The sequence below is a fragment of the Myodes glareolus genome, chromosome 21 (genome assembly GCF_982192425.1).
Source record: "Myodes glareolus chromosome 21, mMyoGla1.1, whole genome shotgun sequence".
NCBI classification, from domain to species: Eukaryota; Metazoa; Chordata; class Mammalia; order Rodentia; family Cricetidae; genus Myodes; species Myodes glareolus.
The window spans coordinates 44165964-44182401 of NC_142046.1; the positions used below are offsets into that span (position 1 = coordinate 44165964).

Sequence of the window (16438 nt, forward strand, 5' to 3'; positions counted from 1 at the left end):
AAGATTTTGCTGCAGACAATAGTTATCTCCCTTTTAATATTGTGGAAGATTTCACTTTCCTTGGAAGCTTCTGGGCTAGGAAGGCCTCCTTGGAGAAACATTTGATATTAATCTGAGTGCTGTTAGGACATGGTAAAGCTAGACAAAGCAACACAGAAAGGCCCTTTGTGGTAGAAAACCAAGACAAGCAGGGCATTGTGAGACAATGGGGGCAAGCACGAGGGACAGTTCGGTGTTCTGTGTCACTGTGAGGTCCCAAAGAGATCCCACAATATGTTTAAGTGCACAACTTATTTTGAATCATACTGAAACGCCCCCGGTTTTCAGTATATCAGTGTTGAAGTAGTTGAAGTTGTAAACTTTCTGATTAGAGATTTAGTGTCTACCTTCATAAACCCAGTCAGTTATCCCATTATATATTGCATCTTCGCTTCCTGACGTTGTGATCCTCTGACTAGGTGAATTTGGCTCAATTTTAACGTAGATATCATTCTTCCAAACATATGCCTAAAAAGACGATAAAGCATATTGATATCAGTAATCACATTGCAGTAGGTCTTACCTTGGAATCTTAGACTACTATGGAAATAAGAGGATAACCACAGAGGGTCTATTTAAGTAGAAACCTCATTCCTAAATTATGGGCACACAATCCATGATCTTGTAATAATAAATAAAAAGTTCCTAACGTGGTGAGCAAGGAGGCTTGCAGCTGCCACTGTGTAAATGGTAAGGTGTATCTGAAGAGTCGGCACAACCTACATGAGATGATTTATGTTTGTGCTTCTTGCTTAGGATGTTAGAGGGAATGTAGCTGCATTCCTAGAGAGGGAAGTGCAGCCACAGAACACACCCCATCTTGCTATTTAAATTCCTTTCAGCTTCTAACATTCCTCTAGGACCATAGAACAGGAGATATATCTACAATGATTTTGAAGAGAGGCTCAAAAATATCCAAGCACAAGGGGAATGAAAGAGTTTAATAAGCATTTTTTTTTTGCCAGTGAAAAAACAACTCTATAAGAGATTCCTAGAACTTTTAATAATTCTATTTTGTTGTGCTAATAAAATGCTGTTCTGGATAATGACACTATATTTCTTATATAATGAATGAGTGGGCCTTCAAAGTGTTTACTTTATATCAAGCTGAGTAGTATCTGCCTATGTAAAATTCCAGCCAACTTTTTTATCACAACAGGAGAAATGTACTAACCAATTTATGACCTTCTGGTGACCATGTGATCCACTGTGTGTTATTTGGAATCTTCTCTTCTGTGATCAGCTGTCTGGAGAAAAGATAAGAGGATATAATGCCCAAAGAATAACTCCCTGTGAGATAGCCTTTAAAATTACATCAGAAAAGCCTTGTAGTCTTATTAGGAGAACTCACTGACCTTTTATCCAAGTCATAAACACTGTATGAAGCTGTGTAGGAGTGCCTCCATTGCTGCAACAGAAAACAGGCATCTCAGTCTTCTGTGACCCTGATAGGTCGACCATTTGCTCAAGATGACGGGTATGATAAGAGGTTATTGAATAAAGTTCAAATTTCAACACACATTATCATTCCTTAAATTCTTAGAATTTCAGAATTGAAAGTATCTTGAAATCATCTAGTACAGTGTCATGAAGACTTTATTCGCTTTTGCATCCCCTCCTCCATGGGTCATTCACAGGATCTCTGTGGACCACAGTGTTAGTTTTAATATTGAGGGATACTATTCTGAGCATAGTACGGTAAGGATGTCTGTTCAGAAAAACTCACATTTTCACCTGTCACCCACATCCACATTCTAAAATATTTAGATTTTTGATTCTGTCAGTGGTGAGGACAAGGAGGTATCCTTAATGCTTTGGGCAATGATAATGAAACTATCTAGAGTTGTAATTTTCAAGCTATCTGGAAATATATTTTAAGATGAACACATGTGTATCTTCAATTTTAAACAGCCAAGCAGCTGAAAATGAAAAGCAAACTAAATCCAAGGTAGCTAAAAAGAAAGAAGAAAGACGAGTCTGAAGCAGATGCACACAGTGGGGAAACTCCACATGGTCAAATGTTGGGTCTATAAGACAATTAAAACCTTGATATAGTTAACATAATGGAAAAATAAGAAATCGCTATCAGAAATGGAAATGAGACATCACAACAGACCTTACAATCATTAAAAGGTTGAGAGACCATTATGAACATTTTTTTCAATAGGTCATAAAAAGTAGAAACAAGGAAATTTCTTTGATATAGTCCTACATCTAATAAACATATGGAATCAATAAGTAAAAGTAAATGTTTACAGAAACTTTATTCAGAATTGTCCAAACTTGGAAGCATCTAAGGCGTCTTTCAATTATGGGTGAATAGATTAACAGACTGTGATATAGAATGCAATAGAATACCATTTAGTGGTTTAAAAAAAAACTGTCAAGCAGTCAGAAAGTTTACATATTGAACTAACAGTGTGACTTCCTAGAAAAGGCAAAACTATGGAAATAGTAATGACTGGTATTAGGGAGGATAAAATAGGTAGAGCCCATGGGACTGGTCACAGTGAGACCACTCATCCCTAGAACTCCTCAGTGTTGGATACATACTATACACTGTCACAATTCACAAAGGACTCCAATGGAGAACTGTAGACTTGAATTCATACCGATGCATCAGTATCAGCGCCTACATTGTCCCAAATGGGTTTTCTCCAGTACAGGATGTTTATAGAGAAGACTAGGAAAGGACCATGAGACAGGATGTAGAACTATGACTTGGAAACAGGAGCACTAGGATCTCACATTCCATTTCTATAGGGCAAGCAGTAACAGGAAAGGAACCCTGTATATTTTCATAACATTATATTAATTAATAGAAAATACATAGAGAAATATGCTAGGCTATAGGAAACTAAGCAAAAATAAATAGGGGATATATGATTTGTATGAGCACACCCTCACATTCATGAAAAACTGCATCTATATGTGTTTGTGGATAAAATTAAAGATACTTTTGAAATTCCTTGTGTGTACCTTTGTATTATCTAGCAGTTGCATGCACAATAAAGTGAGTCTTATTCTCATTAGATAGCTAAACTGTGTATACACCATGCAGTACTGTTTCAGAAATCAAACTACAATACAATTCAAGCTCCGTCAATAAGGAGGAAATTGGCTACATGGCAGCAGCGCTGAGATGCAGCCAGGCCAGGCCTCCTAACCTTACCACGTATCACTTCTCACTCTCCTACGCCCTCATGTCAACACCTATTTATTAAATTCCCATTTTTTTGTAAGTCATACATTCCTTTCCTGAATCCTGGATTATTTCAACACACCCCATGCTTGTTTCTTGGCAACCTTAAACATAATATTTCCCAAAGCCAAAAGGTGTGGTAAAGTCTAGAAATACTAAGAAAGACTGAGATCACCTCAGCATCATGACAAAATCCTCATGAGGTATAAAATGAAGTAGGTTTATCAATCTACTTAGTCTATAAACGCTGTGTGCTCACCTACTATCAATCTACTTAGTCTATAAACACTGGTGTGCTCACCTACCAGATATTGCTCCCACTAAAAAGATCCTACCTGAGCAAGGAACATGAGAACATGAACTATAATACAGAAATCACAGTAAGATGTACCAAGAGTAGCAATGGAGGCAGGCAAGAAAATGTGCAATTCTAATTTGGCTCTGGATCAAGCCTGTCGGAAAGAGGATCCTTAAGCTGGGTTCTTAGTGGATGATGGCCATGGAGAATGGGAGAAAGACTTCCCTAAAGCAGAAGCTAAGATGCAAAGATAAGAAAGGCCAAGTTTAAGGTCCTAAGCTCCAGCATCTCCTACCCTGGAATCCAAAGTTTCCACTTTATGAGGTCAGACAAGCTGCTTTCTAAACTTGTTTTATTTTTTTGAGAAAAACCAGATAACAAAAGCAACAATGGCAGGTGCCTATGAAGTACTTCCAAGACTGTGAGGCATGGTCAGTGCGCGATAGGGAGCACAGCTCCGTCTCCAGAGTGTGTGGCAGCGAGGAGAGGTGCTAGGAGAGCATCTGCTCAGATGGCAGGACACCTATTCACTCGCTCATGCATTCAGTTGCTCATTTGCCTTTATTTGCAACTTATAAACAGTGATTGAAGATATGATGGAGCAGGATGTGGAAATACACTGGACCATGCATGGCTAAGAAAGTGCAATAAAATTAGCCTTTTTCTTTTTGTGAGTGAAGGTGTTTGTCAAGATGTTGATGCTATTGTTCTCAAATTCTACTGGATACTCTCAGAAGTGAAGAAGAAGAAGAAAAGGAAGACACAGTCCCCTGTTTGCAGCTACCCGAGAATTCAATGTTTTGCAATGGAGCATGCGTTCACCTAATATATATTTCTTGAACATCTACTATGTGGTTCAGTCCTGAGGGCTGGAAATACAGCAGTGCCATAAAAAATGGGGAAACAGGCAAGAACTATGAAAGACAATAAATAAGCAAAAAAAATAGCAAAATGCTATAAATGTTAGGAAGGAAATGAAAGAGGGTAATGTGATGGAGTGATGTGGGGGTATGGGGTAGCTGGAATGATGGGAAGCCATATTAAAGTGATCCAAAACAGCCTGGAAAGGAGCTAATAAAGACAGAAAAACTGGAGGATTCTGGAAAAGAAGTCTCCATCAGAAAGCAATAGCAAGTACTTTGGTTCTTGGATGGGCATGCGAGTGATGCTTGAGAAAAAATCAGAGTCATGTGACTCTGAAGCGAAGCAGGAGAAAGGAGTGCTGGTCAGACAAGACGAGTGTGGGACAGGATGCGCCAGATGGAAGACTGAGGTCCACACACAAAGGCCCTGCTGTGCTATGCATGCTGCTCTTGTTTGGTGTAAGGGATGTCATTGGAGGGTATAGCTTAGCATAGGTACAGCATAAACTAAGTTATAATGTAAAGGAAACACACTGACTACTGCCTGAGTGGATAGAAGGATCTATAAAATGCAATGAAATGAAAAACATCAGTTATAAAAAAAAAAAAAACCCACATTGCTAATGATGGTGTCTGCGCCCAGCCAAGGAGCTAAAGCTAACAGTGCACCACATCACACTTGTCAATGCAGACTAAACAGTACCCTGAGCTGGTTTTTTTTTTCATCCTACTTCTGGTTTACCTTCATGCATTAGTTTTTAACATTCATAACTGTCATCCATCAGTTTGCAGCTCTCATTGGAATAATCTACGCCATTAACAAGTTAATCCCAGAAACGTGAATTGACTGGTGACAAGAATAAATGTGGACACCAGGACTTTCACATTTTCCACAAGTGAGTTTGTTTGGGGCATTTAAATATAAAGCACCGAGTTAGGCACACCACCACATAAACTGAGAATAGCCATGGAGAAGTGACACGGGCATCTGATTTGCTTAGAATTGATGGGTTTAGCAGAACGTAGAGTCTCCATAAGCAGGAAATAGATCACACTCGGTGGATCCAAGGTAAACACTATGACAGGGCGACACCATCCTGAGATGGCAAACAGAGAAGGGAGTGTGACTTGGCCAGAGTCCAGCATGGTTGGTCCATGAGATAAGACCACTCAACATTATTTAGCCCAGAAAAAAAAGTCAAGGGTAGGAACCACCACCTTTGTATTCTGTTTTTCAGTATAGAGTATTTCTAGAGGTTTTCGGTCCTTCCTCCCCACTTTAAAACTCTCTATGCTTGACAGCTGTTATCAACTGCAAAATAACCCAAAAAGCTCAGATAAAGGTACAGTGTGACCATGGAGAGAATGTGTGACTTAATGAGAACCTTTGCAGATGCCTGAGAACTCTACATTCCACAGGTGACTGGGAGCAGCTGGATGTTCTCAGTAGGACTTGTGTGATTTTTTTTGTTCATTCAAGACTGGCTTGAATAAGGTTGGGACATTGTCAGAGTCTTGTCCAGACTCTCCTCTGGAAGATGGGACATTAACATCTTTAAAACAAGTACTTACTATATATGCATAGACTGAGAAGAGGGGGACACGTGACCTGATCACTGTGTGTACAATTCGGACACATAAAGTTACTTTAAAATCATATCAATTCCTATGATAAATTTTACTAAGCTCCGTTGTTTGTCCTCCTAATGTATTAATTATGTCTTTTAGCAACTGAATTCATTACATTTTTTTAAAGACACTTGGTAGATTTGTCATTTATAAAAGAGAACATATATTTGATGCAGACTGAATGTGTTTTTCTGTCAGTGGTGTTACTAGATATCCCTAAATAGGCCTCTACTTAAAGTCGGTTATAAAACAGTGTATTCATTTTAAGATGTCTCATAAGACTCACGCTCAGACCCACAGGGGTTTCAGGTTCCTGCCTATTCCCTTGATGTCTAAACTGGTACAACCCCTTTGGATGTCAGTGTGGTGATGTCTCAGAAAATTAGGAAACAACCTTCCTCAAGACTCAGTAATACCACTTTTGGGTATATATCCAAAGGATGCTGATGTAGGTGGGTCTTCTGTATTTCTGTTGCTTCCACTGGTTAATTAATAAAGAAACAGCTTGGCCTGATAGGTCAGAACAGAGGTGGGTGGAGTAGACAGAACAGAATGCTGGGAAGAAGGCAATGAGCCAGACACCATGCAGCCAGCCGCCAGGTCAGACATGCTGAATCTTTCCCAGTAAGCCACGACCTCGTGGTGGCATACAAATTATAGAAATGGGTTGAATCAATATGTAAGAGCTAGCCAATAAGAGGTTGGAACTAATGGGCCAGGCAGTGTTTAAAAGAATACAGTTTCTGTGTAATTATTTCGGGTGTAAAGTAGCCAGGGAGCCGGGATTCCAGCGGGAACACAGCCCGCCACTCCTTTTGCAACAGGATGCTCAATCGTGCCACAAGAACATGTGCTCAACTGTGTTCATAGCAGCACTGTTTGTCATAGCAGAGCCTGGAAACAACCTAAATGCCCCTCAATCGAAGAATGGATAAGAAAAATGTGGTACATTTACACAATGGAGTACTACACAGCAGAAAAAAATAACAACAGCTTGAATTTTGCAGGAAAATGGATGGAGCTAGAAAACATTATTTTGACTGAGGTAACCCAGACCCAGAAAGGCAATTATCACATGCACTCACTCATATGTGGTTTTTAAACATAAAGCAAAGAAAGCCAGCCTACAAACCGCAAACCCAGAGGACTTAGACAACAATGCGGACACTAAAAGAGACTTAGATCTAATCTACACAGGAAGCAGAAAGTATAAAAAGACAACTGGGAACATGGAGACCTTGGGGGAGGTTTGAAGGGGGGAGGGGAGAGGAAGGGAGAGGAGCAGAGAAAAATGTAGAGCTCAATAAATATCAATAAAATAAAAAAAGATGTCACATAAGCAAAGAATTTTCTTTACCTTCACATAGTTGTATTCTAAGAGAACGAACCGTCCGTCAGGCGACACTGAATAATCACTGATAGAATCTCCAAAGGCTTCCTGTTGGTCAAGGGGAAGAAAGGAAACTGAATGGTTTGGATGCCTTCCCTGGTCGTTCGCTAGGTAGAGGAGCCCTGCACATAGGGACTGTGCCTTGAGAGTGTCCGGTGACGATGAGATAGCACCGTCACCCACACAGATGGCAGTCGTGTTAGGGGGACAACGATGACAGCTAGAAAGTCAGAGAGGGAAGGACTGGCTGAGGGAGTATGGTTCGGGGCACAGACAGGACTCTGTGAACAGGATGGGCAGCTTGGACAGAGGGACAGCGTGGGAGAGAAGGCACATCTGAGTGTGTTAGAGGGTTGCGTGTAATCGTAACCCAGCTTGGCTGTGCCAACATGGAGGAAGACGGGAGGGCATTAAGTCACAAAAACATAGGTCAAGCACTACAAACTAAGGATTTTTGGTATGTGGAGGTGACTGTGCCATATCTACTTTATTTGTCACGGGACACCCTGGTGGCATGTGGAGGATATCAGAAGGAAAACAGGGGCAATTGTGGCCGTCTGATCTCCAGACCAGCGACAGAGTCACAGGAGGAATAGAAATCTGTGGAATAGCTGACATGCAGAGGGACTCAATAGTGTTGCGTAGATAATTATAGAGGATGGTGGGAAAGTTAAAGACTATAAAGTTTCCAGCCGAAGTGACTTGGAGAACCAAGTGATTATTTCCAAGATGGGAGTTGAGTAAGAATATGATGGCTTGAGACACTGGGATACTGACAGGGAGAAAACTAGTTTAGCGTGGGATGCTGAGTTTAATAGGCACACAAGGGCTATGGAAGGTCTAGCAGGTTCTGGGAAAGTGAAGTCTCAATCTTGAGACGTTAGTGTTAAGGTATGTATGAGAATCAAGCCCGGAGGGGAAACAGCAGTGCCAGGAAGTACAAGCCACATACCCAAGGTGAGGAAAGGCAAAGCCTGAGGAACACTTACATTCAAACACACAGGCAGAGGAGGAATCACCAAAGGAGACTAAGAAGTAACCAAGGCGGGGAGCATTTCAAGAAGGAGAGGAGGATCCACTGGACCATGTGTTGCAGAGTCCGACAGGGTGAGAAATGAGTCCTCATGATTTGAAAGGAAATGAAAACAGTCCCCAGAATTCCAGACATGAACTAAGTGTGTGACTAAACATACAAAGGTACTGTTCTTCAAGAAAATGGAGCTGTTTCCATGTTCAGCATTGACTAGCAAGATATTGTTTTCTTGTTTGTAGAGGTATTCATAATCTAAAGAGAGAAAATGGCTGGATCAGTATTACAAGTTGCTGCCAAACACTCCCATAAGCTAAATTTTTAAAAATTAAGCTCACACAGGGCACATAAACTCTCTATGCTGGGCAAATCGAAACAAAGGACATTGTACTAACATCTGTCCAGTGTCCATCATTCATGTCAAGTCTTCAATTCACACTGAACTCTTTACAGCTGAAAACAAAGTACTTCAGCTTCATCCTGTCTGCCTCTTTGCTTTCTTTCTTTCTTTCTTTCTTTCTTTCTTTCTTTCTTTCTTTCTTTCTTTTTGTTGTAATTTTTTTGGTATTTCTGAGATAATTTCTCTGTGTAGTTCTGGCTGTCCTGGAACTCACTCTGTAGACCAGGCTGACCTTGAACTCACAGAGATCCAGCTTACTCTGCCTCTTCCTCCAGAGTGCTGGTCTTAAAGGCATGCGTCATCACTGCCCATCTCCCCCCGCCCCCTAACTTCTAAGCAAGAACAAATACTCTGTATGAGTTTTGAAAGCGAGGACTGTCTCTTCTCACTGCCCAAAGCACTCGGCAGCCCAAACTCACTAGAAAGAACACAGATATAACACTTCCATCTCGTGGACCTTACCTGACACCCACCGCAAGGAGTAGGACTTGATTCGAAATGTATTCTTTAAATAATCAGCTAGCAAATAAGTTCTGCGGCTATCAGCTGCCGCATCATCTGTTGAGAGGAAAATAAAAAGGGGAAAATATTCAGTAAGATAGAATAGCTAAGTTGGGAATAAATTAATATACCTGATCACAAAATGTACAAATAAGCTCACAGAATACAAACTATATCTTGAAAGATTTCAGATCATGTAAGTGGGGTGAGAATTCCTTTAAGTATAAAGTACATGTGTTCATGATTATACAAGTGAGGTTCATTGACAATGTCTAGATCAGCAATATCAATGGAAATGCAGTAAGTGTATCTCCCAGCAGCCAGAGCTGAAGACAAAGATAATTTAATTATAATGGCATATTGTATTTAGCACAACAAGTAAAAATATTATCATTTCAGCATTAACCAGTATTTAAATGTTACTAATTAGACTTCCCATAATCTTTTTCATACTAATTCTTAAAAGTATGCTACCTTACAGCACATTTCATTTTAACTGTGTTCATTTCAAGTCAATAGGTACAAGAGGCCAGCGAGTACTGTAGGGGATGCACAGGGCCAGATCACCCTTTGCTATGGCCTTCAGATCATTTCTCAGTTCTGTTGTTCTCTAGAAACCTTTGGTATATGCTAATCATTCCCATGAGAGATCTTGGTTTCTATCATTACTCTTTCTTAAACTTGGTGGGATTCATGGGGTTCTATATTCTACTAGTAGGGACCCACATTCAAAGTCTGAAGTCATTTCTTCAATTTGTTTTTTAAAGTAAGTGTGTGTGTGTGTGTGTGCGTGTGTGTTGTGTTTGCTTGAGAGAAAACACACACGTGCCTTGAGATATGACTCAAAGTGAGAGCATGCCCTGCAGCAATTGGTCCCCTCATTCCCCGTCTTCCTCCATACTGGATCTGTGATCTACGTCTTCAAGCTTGGTAGCAAGCACCTTTACCCACTGAACCACCTTGCCAGTCCCTAAAATCGTTTTTTATTATCTTTTTTGTTTATCTCTTCTGTCTCCTCCCACTTCTGCGTAAATGCCCTTGTTGATTCTTCCTGAGAAATCTGTTTCCAAGTGTCGTGATTTCAGGTTCTCCATTGCTACCCCTCCTCCATACCACCAAGAGAACGCCTTTCAGCCTGGTGATCGTGTCCTCAACCCTCTCTGGATTTCTCTGTTGCTTCCAGGAACACCTGAAGGTCTTTGCTCGACACTAGCAACCTTCTACCATCTGACAAAGCACTCTCTCCAGCTCGTGCCCACGGCCTGCAGATGCCATCTTATCCAGGCATGTGATCTGCCACTGAACACAGGTACCGTCTTTGGCTTTCCCACCTCTGCTCCTCGTCCTCAACCAGTTCCTTGTAGTGGCTTCGGCTGCTTCTGTTCTCTGTCTCTCAGCTCTTTCATGAGGACTTCCATTCTGTCCCATCTATCTTGCTTTTCATGTTCTTTTCGCTCTTATCACTTACTGACTTGTGTTGAGAGTTATTTTTAATAAAACTTATTCTTTAAAACGTTTCTATATGTATACAACGCATCCTGGTTGTTGTTTCCCACCCACCCTTGCCAATTCCTACTCTTCCTTACACGTCCTTATTCCATGGTCACATCCTTTGTTTTGTGGCCCACTGAGTTTAACCATCTAAGTGAGCAAGGACATGAAACTATCCACTGAAGCCTGGGGGGTAAACCAATGGATGGCCGGCTCAAGATAAGGTACTCCTCCCCTCCCCCAGAACCCATCAGTAGCCAGGATGGGTAGGACTCCATTGATTCCTTTCTCATCCATGACTGGCCATTGCCAGGTCCAGTATTGTGAAAGCTACTGCAGTTCTTTTAAGTTCCAGCTTGAAATGTCTGTGCCACAGCATTACACAGCCCACCCATCTCCCAGTCTTCCGGATCTTTCTGCAATGTTGCCTGGTCCATCAAGGGGATGGCATACAGACCATGTTTAAGGCTGCACACTCAACAATTCCCTGTTCTTAGCATTTTAAGCAAAGAGGAATCCCTGCATTCACCCCCTATGACATAATTGTTTGACATGGGGCAACCAAGCTCTGTCTGATTAGATTCGATACCTTTGACCTCAGTGAGAGCGTCTCTCTAAAATTAACTGTGGCAGTGAGAAAGATTTTTCTTCTGTGTTCACCGTGCAGTTTTCTTAATCAGGTCATATCCTTTTTTCAAGGCAGCATTTTGGGGAAGGTGGGGAGGGGGAATTTTGTTTTTTGTCTGGGTCTTGCTTCAACACACACACATACACACATTTTATCACTTGATGTGAGATTGAGTAACACAAATATTACACACAAATTGAAGGAACTAGTTTCTCTGACCCCAAGACTGATAACAAAGAACTTAATATCTTTCTCTGTACCCTCAACTTTTCACATACAGAGAAAGCGCCACCCACAGTACCAGTCACGCCACAGGCAATTCCAGTAAGAGCAACTCACAGCTCGTGGGAAAGTCACCCTCTCATAGAAACCGTTCTTTCAAATGAAGTTCTTAACGGTTGCTCCTGTTGGCCTGACCCAGCAATGTCTTGTATCTGGCCGTTAAACTTTCTGCTTCCATAGATAAAATTGCTACTTTTCCTTATTACGTCACTGATATTGTTTAAACTGAATTTGTTAGATAGGTTGAAGAGACGTACAAAACCCGTTTGCTTTTCAGCTCAACCCTGTGTGTCTCCCTGAAAGTTGCAAAGATATTTGGGTTTATCAGCAGAAAGACAGCTAAAAGGAGAAATATGCCCTTGAGTTTCCTTCAAGCAAGAAGTTAAGCACTGTGCTACTAGACACATTTTTAAACCCCTGCAGTGGTGAGGAATGTCACAACAGGATTTGTTCACTAATGCTCTCAGCTGTTTGTGCCCACCCAGCTACTAGTTCCTACCTCAAATAGTTAATAAACAAGTTTTACTTGGTAAATACCACTGAGGACATATTTGCTGATCCCAAGAGCTGTGAGTCTGAAATGAACACCAAACACATCCCCAAATTAATAGAAATTGAAGTATAAACTATAGACATTCACAGTCTTATTTCTCTCGTCTGGCATAATTTGGTATGCACCCACAGAAGGGGAGGAAATGTGTATGTGTACAGACACATACACGGATATATGATGAAAGAGACGCTACCATAGAGCATACATCATTGGGTCTTGGCTTTGTAAGAAGGGAAATAAATGAATACCCGATAATGGGTTACCCAGTTCTATTTTGTTTAAGTGATACTTAATGAGAATTTGCTTGTCCAGTCTTTCTCAGGTTTGCCCAGGTTCCTCATTTAAAATACTAATGATTTTATTCATAATTATACTAATTAATTAATTGATAATTAAAATTAATAACTGAGTCCAAATTCCCTTGAGATTACCCTGCATCCAGTGAGCTACCACTTCATCCATGCTGTCTTCCCCAAACGCTTAGCTCTCCTCTGGCGTGGCTCAGTGCCTTCTCTCTCCAGCCTATGGCTTCCTATGTCATGTATCTACGTCTCCCTCAAGTTCACCTCTGCTCATGATGCCCTTTGTGGATCTACACACTGATGTTCCAGGCATCGAGGAGGATGGCTCACTGCTGCAATGGCCCAAGACCTCCCTGCAGGGCCCACACCTGCCTTGCCTTGGGTTGGGTTCATTTAGGCGTTTAGCAAACTGCTGAGTGCAGTTCTATACATTCACAAACAGACCCACAGCAGCAAACCCGGAGCATGGCCACACTGGAGCAAGTAGAACAAAAGATGTTCCTTGTGTGTGTATGTGTCTTTCTTTCTTTCTTTCTTTCTTTCTTTCTTTCTTTCTTTCTTTCTTTCTTTCTTTCTTTGTTTCTTTCTTTCTTTGTTTCTTTCTTTCTTTCTTTCTTTCTTTCCCCCTTTCTTTCTCCCTTTCTTTCTCCCTTTCTTTCTCTTTTCTGACTTGCCATTTGATAAGCAGGACACATTGGAAGACAGTTTGGAAACATCTAGATAAGCGAGTTCTGTGAGATGTGAATGCCAAGTCCAGGTTTTGACCTTTATCAAGTTCACAGTTCGCTGCCAAGGCACGACCTATTCCGTCACACTCGTGTAGGCCATGCCCGTGTTCGTGTTTCTCCTTCCTTGTCTCCTTGCTCCCTGACATGGCACTGCTGCAGCGACAGATGAAGGTCCTTGGCTGATCGCACAGTTTGTGTGGTGCGACCCAGGACATGCCGTTCATTTGACGTATTGGTTCAAAGCGTTGTGCCAGCCAACGAGAGCAGTTAATCATATGTTACCCATCAGCTCATAAAGAAACTCATTCCTTCTTTCGTTTAGAATTTTAGAAAAGATACTGGATGCATTTGGTTTTACTTCCTTGGCTGAAAATACTAGGTTGAATCGTGTGAAAATGCCAGTTGCCACTCATAAAAATCAGAATAGTAGCATTTAAAATGGATTGTCTTAATAATAAGATCTCACCAAAGGGTTGGGGTGGTGTAATGAATCCTAGCTTCAGGATCAGAATTACTTCTCGATGAAAAGTAATTCCAGAATGATACGATCCTAATAAAAGAAACTACAGCTTGCAAAGCAGCCTTGATTTTGACCAATGGTCACAGTGTGTGTAAAGTATATTTCATTTTTAAATAATTATGTTCATTCATCATTAATCTTTTATCTCTTGAACTCTGATTTGTAATGGATCTACTTTGCAAAGTAAACTTCTTTGGAAATTAAATAGCTAATGAAATACTTCTCAAGAGAAATATGCTCCTTAAGACTCGCAAATGCATAAAGTTGGTAATAAAAAAAAACAGGCAAAAGAGGTATCTGGTTATAGTTTATGGGTGCCATATGGCAACCAGTCAACATTCCGCACTGATGTTTCTTTCTGTGACGATTACAAAGAAATAAAACAGGTGTTACTTCAGAATTCACGCTTGTAAAATATCAGCCTTGACAGACAAAAAAAAAAAAATTCAGTAAGAAGGAAGAAGCAATTAATGGCCAGGCTTCTCAGACCCTGAGACTGGGCTACCCAGTCTCATCTCCACTGAGTCACAAAACACCAGAAAAATGGCATAGCAGGTGACCTTGAAAGTCGAGGACCTGGTTTTGAGCACAGACTTACTTATCGCATGTGGGCTTAGGGGAACTACTGAACCCTTGCTGTAACTTAGGTCTCACCCATTGTACCAGTTTTAAGAGGTACAATCTTGGAAAGAGGCAACTAAGTCCTGAAGGTTTTACTCTCAAGAATGCGTTTGAGCCTTATACACGGGGTGGGAGGAGTGAGTCCCTCTCCTTTCTAACATGTGCTGGTGCTGCTATTTAAAGATGTCTCCTACCCAATGCTAACTATCACCCTGACCTTGACTTTCCCATTTTCTAGGACTATGAGAAATAAATGTCTATTCTTTGTAATCACCCAGCCTTAGATATTTTGTCATAGCAGCACAAAATGACTAATACAGAAATTGGTACCTGAGAAGTGGAGAGTTGTTAAGCAACGTTGGAACTGGGTGATGGATAGATAGAATCTGAACCACATGTCAAAATGTGCTTCCTGCGGTTGCTGTGAATATAGCTTTAAGAGCAATGTTAGTGATGGCTCCAAAGAACAGGGCTTCAGAGAAAGCCTCAGCCTTTTTGAAATTACTCTAAGTAGTCATGTTAAGAAGGGTGGGAGAGAGAATCAACTAACCTATTCTCGTAGAAAGTCACAGGGACTGAACCAACAACCTGCATGGGACTGACCTAGACTCTCTGCATATATGCTCTTCTTGTGGAACTCCTAATAGTGGGAGCAGGCCTGTCTCTGATTCTCTTATGTTTTTTTGGAACTCCTTCCTCCTACCAGGTTGTCTCATCCAGCCTTAATGGAGAGGAGGTGTCTAGTCTCGCTGCAACTTGACATGCCATAGCTGGCTGATATACATGGGAGACCTGCCCTTTTCTTAAGAGAAATAGGGGAGAGAAAGTGGGGGACTAGGAGAAGAGGAGGGAGGGGAAACCTCGGTCGGGCTGTAAAAACAAAACAAAAGGAAACAGAAGAAAGGAAGGGGGAAGGAAGGGAGGACTGTGAGAGAAATAAGGAGAGCACAGGCCACTCTAGCAAAGTCTTAGACAGAAATGAGGATCATCTTTTGGGGGACTGGAGAAAAGACCATCTTTTTTAGAGTGGCAAAGAACTTTGTGTCTATGTTTTATGACTTTCTGAAAAGTAGAATATAGGAGCTATGATCATAAGTTGGTGAAAGAAATTTCTAAGCAAGGTGTTCAGGGTATTTTGTGCGTTTTCTTAACTATCTACAGCAAAATTCAAGAATAAAGACATGAACTTCAGAGAGAGATGACAATAAAGGGAATCAGAGCTTAAATAGTTGGGAAATGTTCAATGACTAAGTCATAGCGATGAAAAGTGCATATTCAGACAGAATGTCAAGGGTTCGGGCAAAGTGATTATTTGATACAGAGGTTAATGTATAAGAAGGGAGCTTGAGACTGTGAGCTCCAGGCTGTTTTATGGTGCTTAAGATGAATCCCACAGAGTGGGTAAGACATGAACAGTAGAAGTTTATTTGACTAATGGTTCTGGAGACTTGGAAAGTTCAAGATTATCGGTTCATGTTTTGTAAGCACCTTGCTGGTGAACTATAGAAAGGCATAAAGTACCACATGGCAACAAATTCTGCAAGAGAGGGCAAGGGTATATGCAACTTCCTTTTATAGTAAACGTACTTTTTCAAACACAACAATCATCCACTTGCAGGGTAGAGCCCTCACTGCCCAATGCCTACTGTAAGGCTCATCCCTAACATTTCTGCACTGGAGTTAAATTTTCAACACATGAAGTTGAGAGATCACAAACCATAGCATTATTCACGAAAAGGCTAGAAGAATGATTTTAAACACATGTTGGGGATTATTGGCCCTGCCCTTTTCATCATAGATGTAGGCGTGTCAAGGCAAGAGACCATAACAAAACAGAAGCCTTGCATGTCCACAGGAACACAGTGTTTACTACCATGAGTTGCCTTGAATCTATACTCACTGAATTCTGGTGCAATGTTCTTCTGCTGCCCCGTGGGTGGCTCTAGGAGTGTCTCAGTGGT

At 41.1% G+C, this 16438-nt stretch overlaps 1 protein-coding gene across 2 annotated transcripts in view; it reads right to left on the bottom strand.

The window, feature by feature from the left end:
- Dpp4 (dipeptidyl peptidase 4) overlaps positions 1-16438 on the bottom strand; it is a 79114-nt gene that overhangs the window by 45774 nt on the left and 16902 nt on the right. For both annotated transcript variants that reach the window (XM_087900008.1, XM_087900007.1), the window contains exons 3-8: positions 9314-9409; positions 8615-8706; positions 7389-7469; positions 1395-1447; positions 1214-1286; positions 387-507 (exon numbers count right to left, since the gene is read on the bottom strand). In XM_087900008.1, coding sequence (XP_087756134.1) covers positions 387-507; positions 1214-1286; positions 1395-1447; positions 7389-7469; positions 8615-8706; positions 9314-9409 — 516 coding nt within the window. The remainder of the gene's footprint in view (positions 1-386; positions 508-1213; positions 1287-1394; positions 1448-7388; positions 7470-8614; positions 8707-9313; positions 9410-16438) is intronic.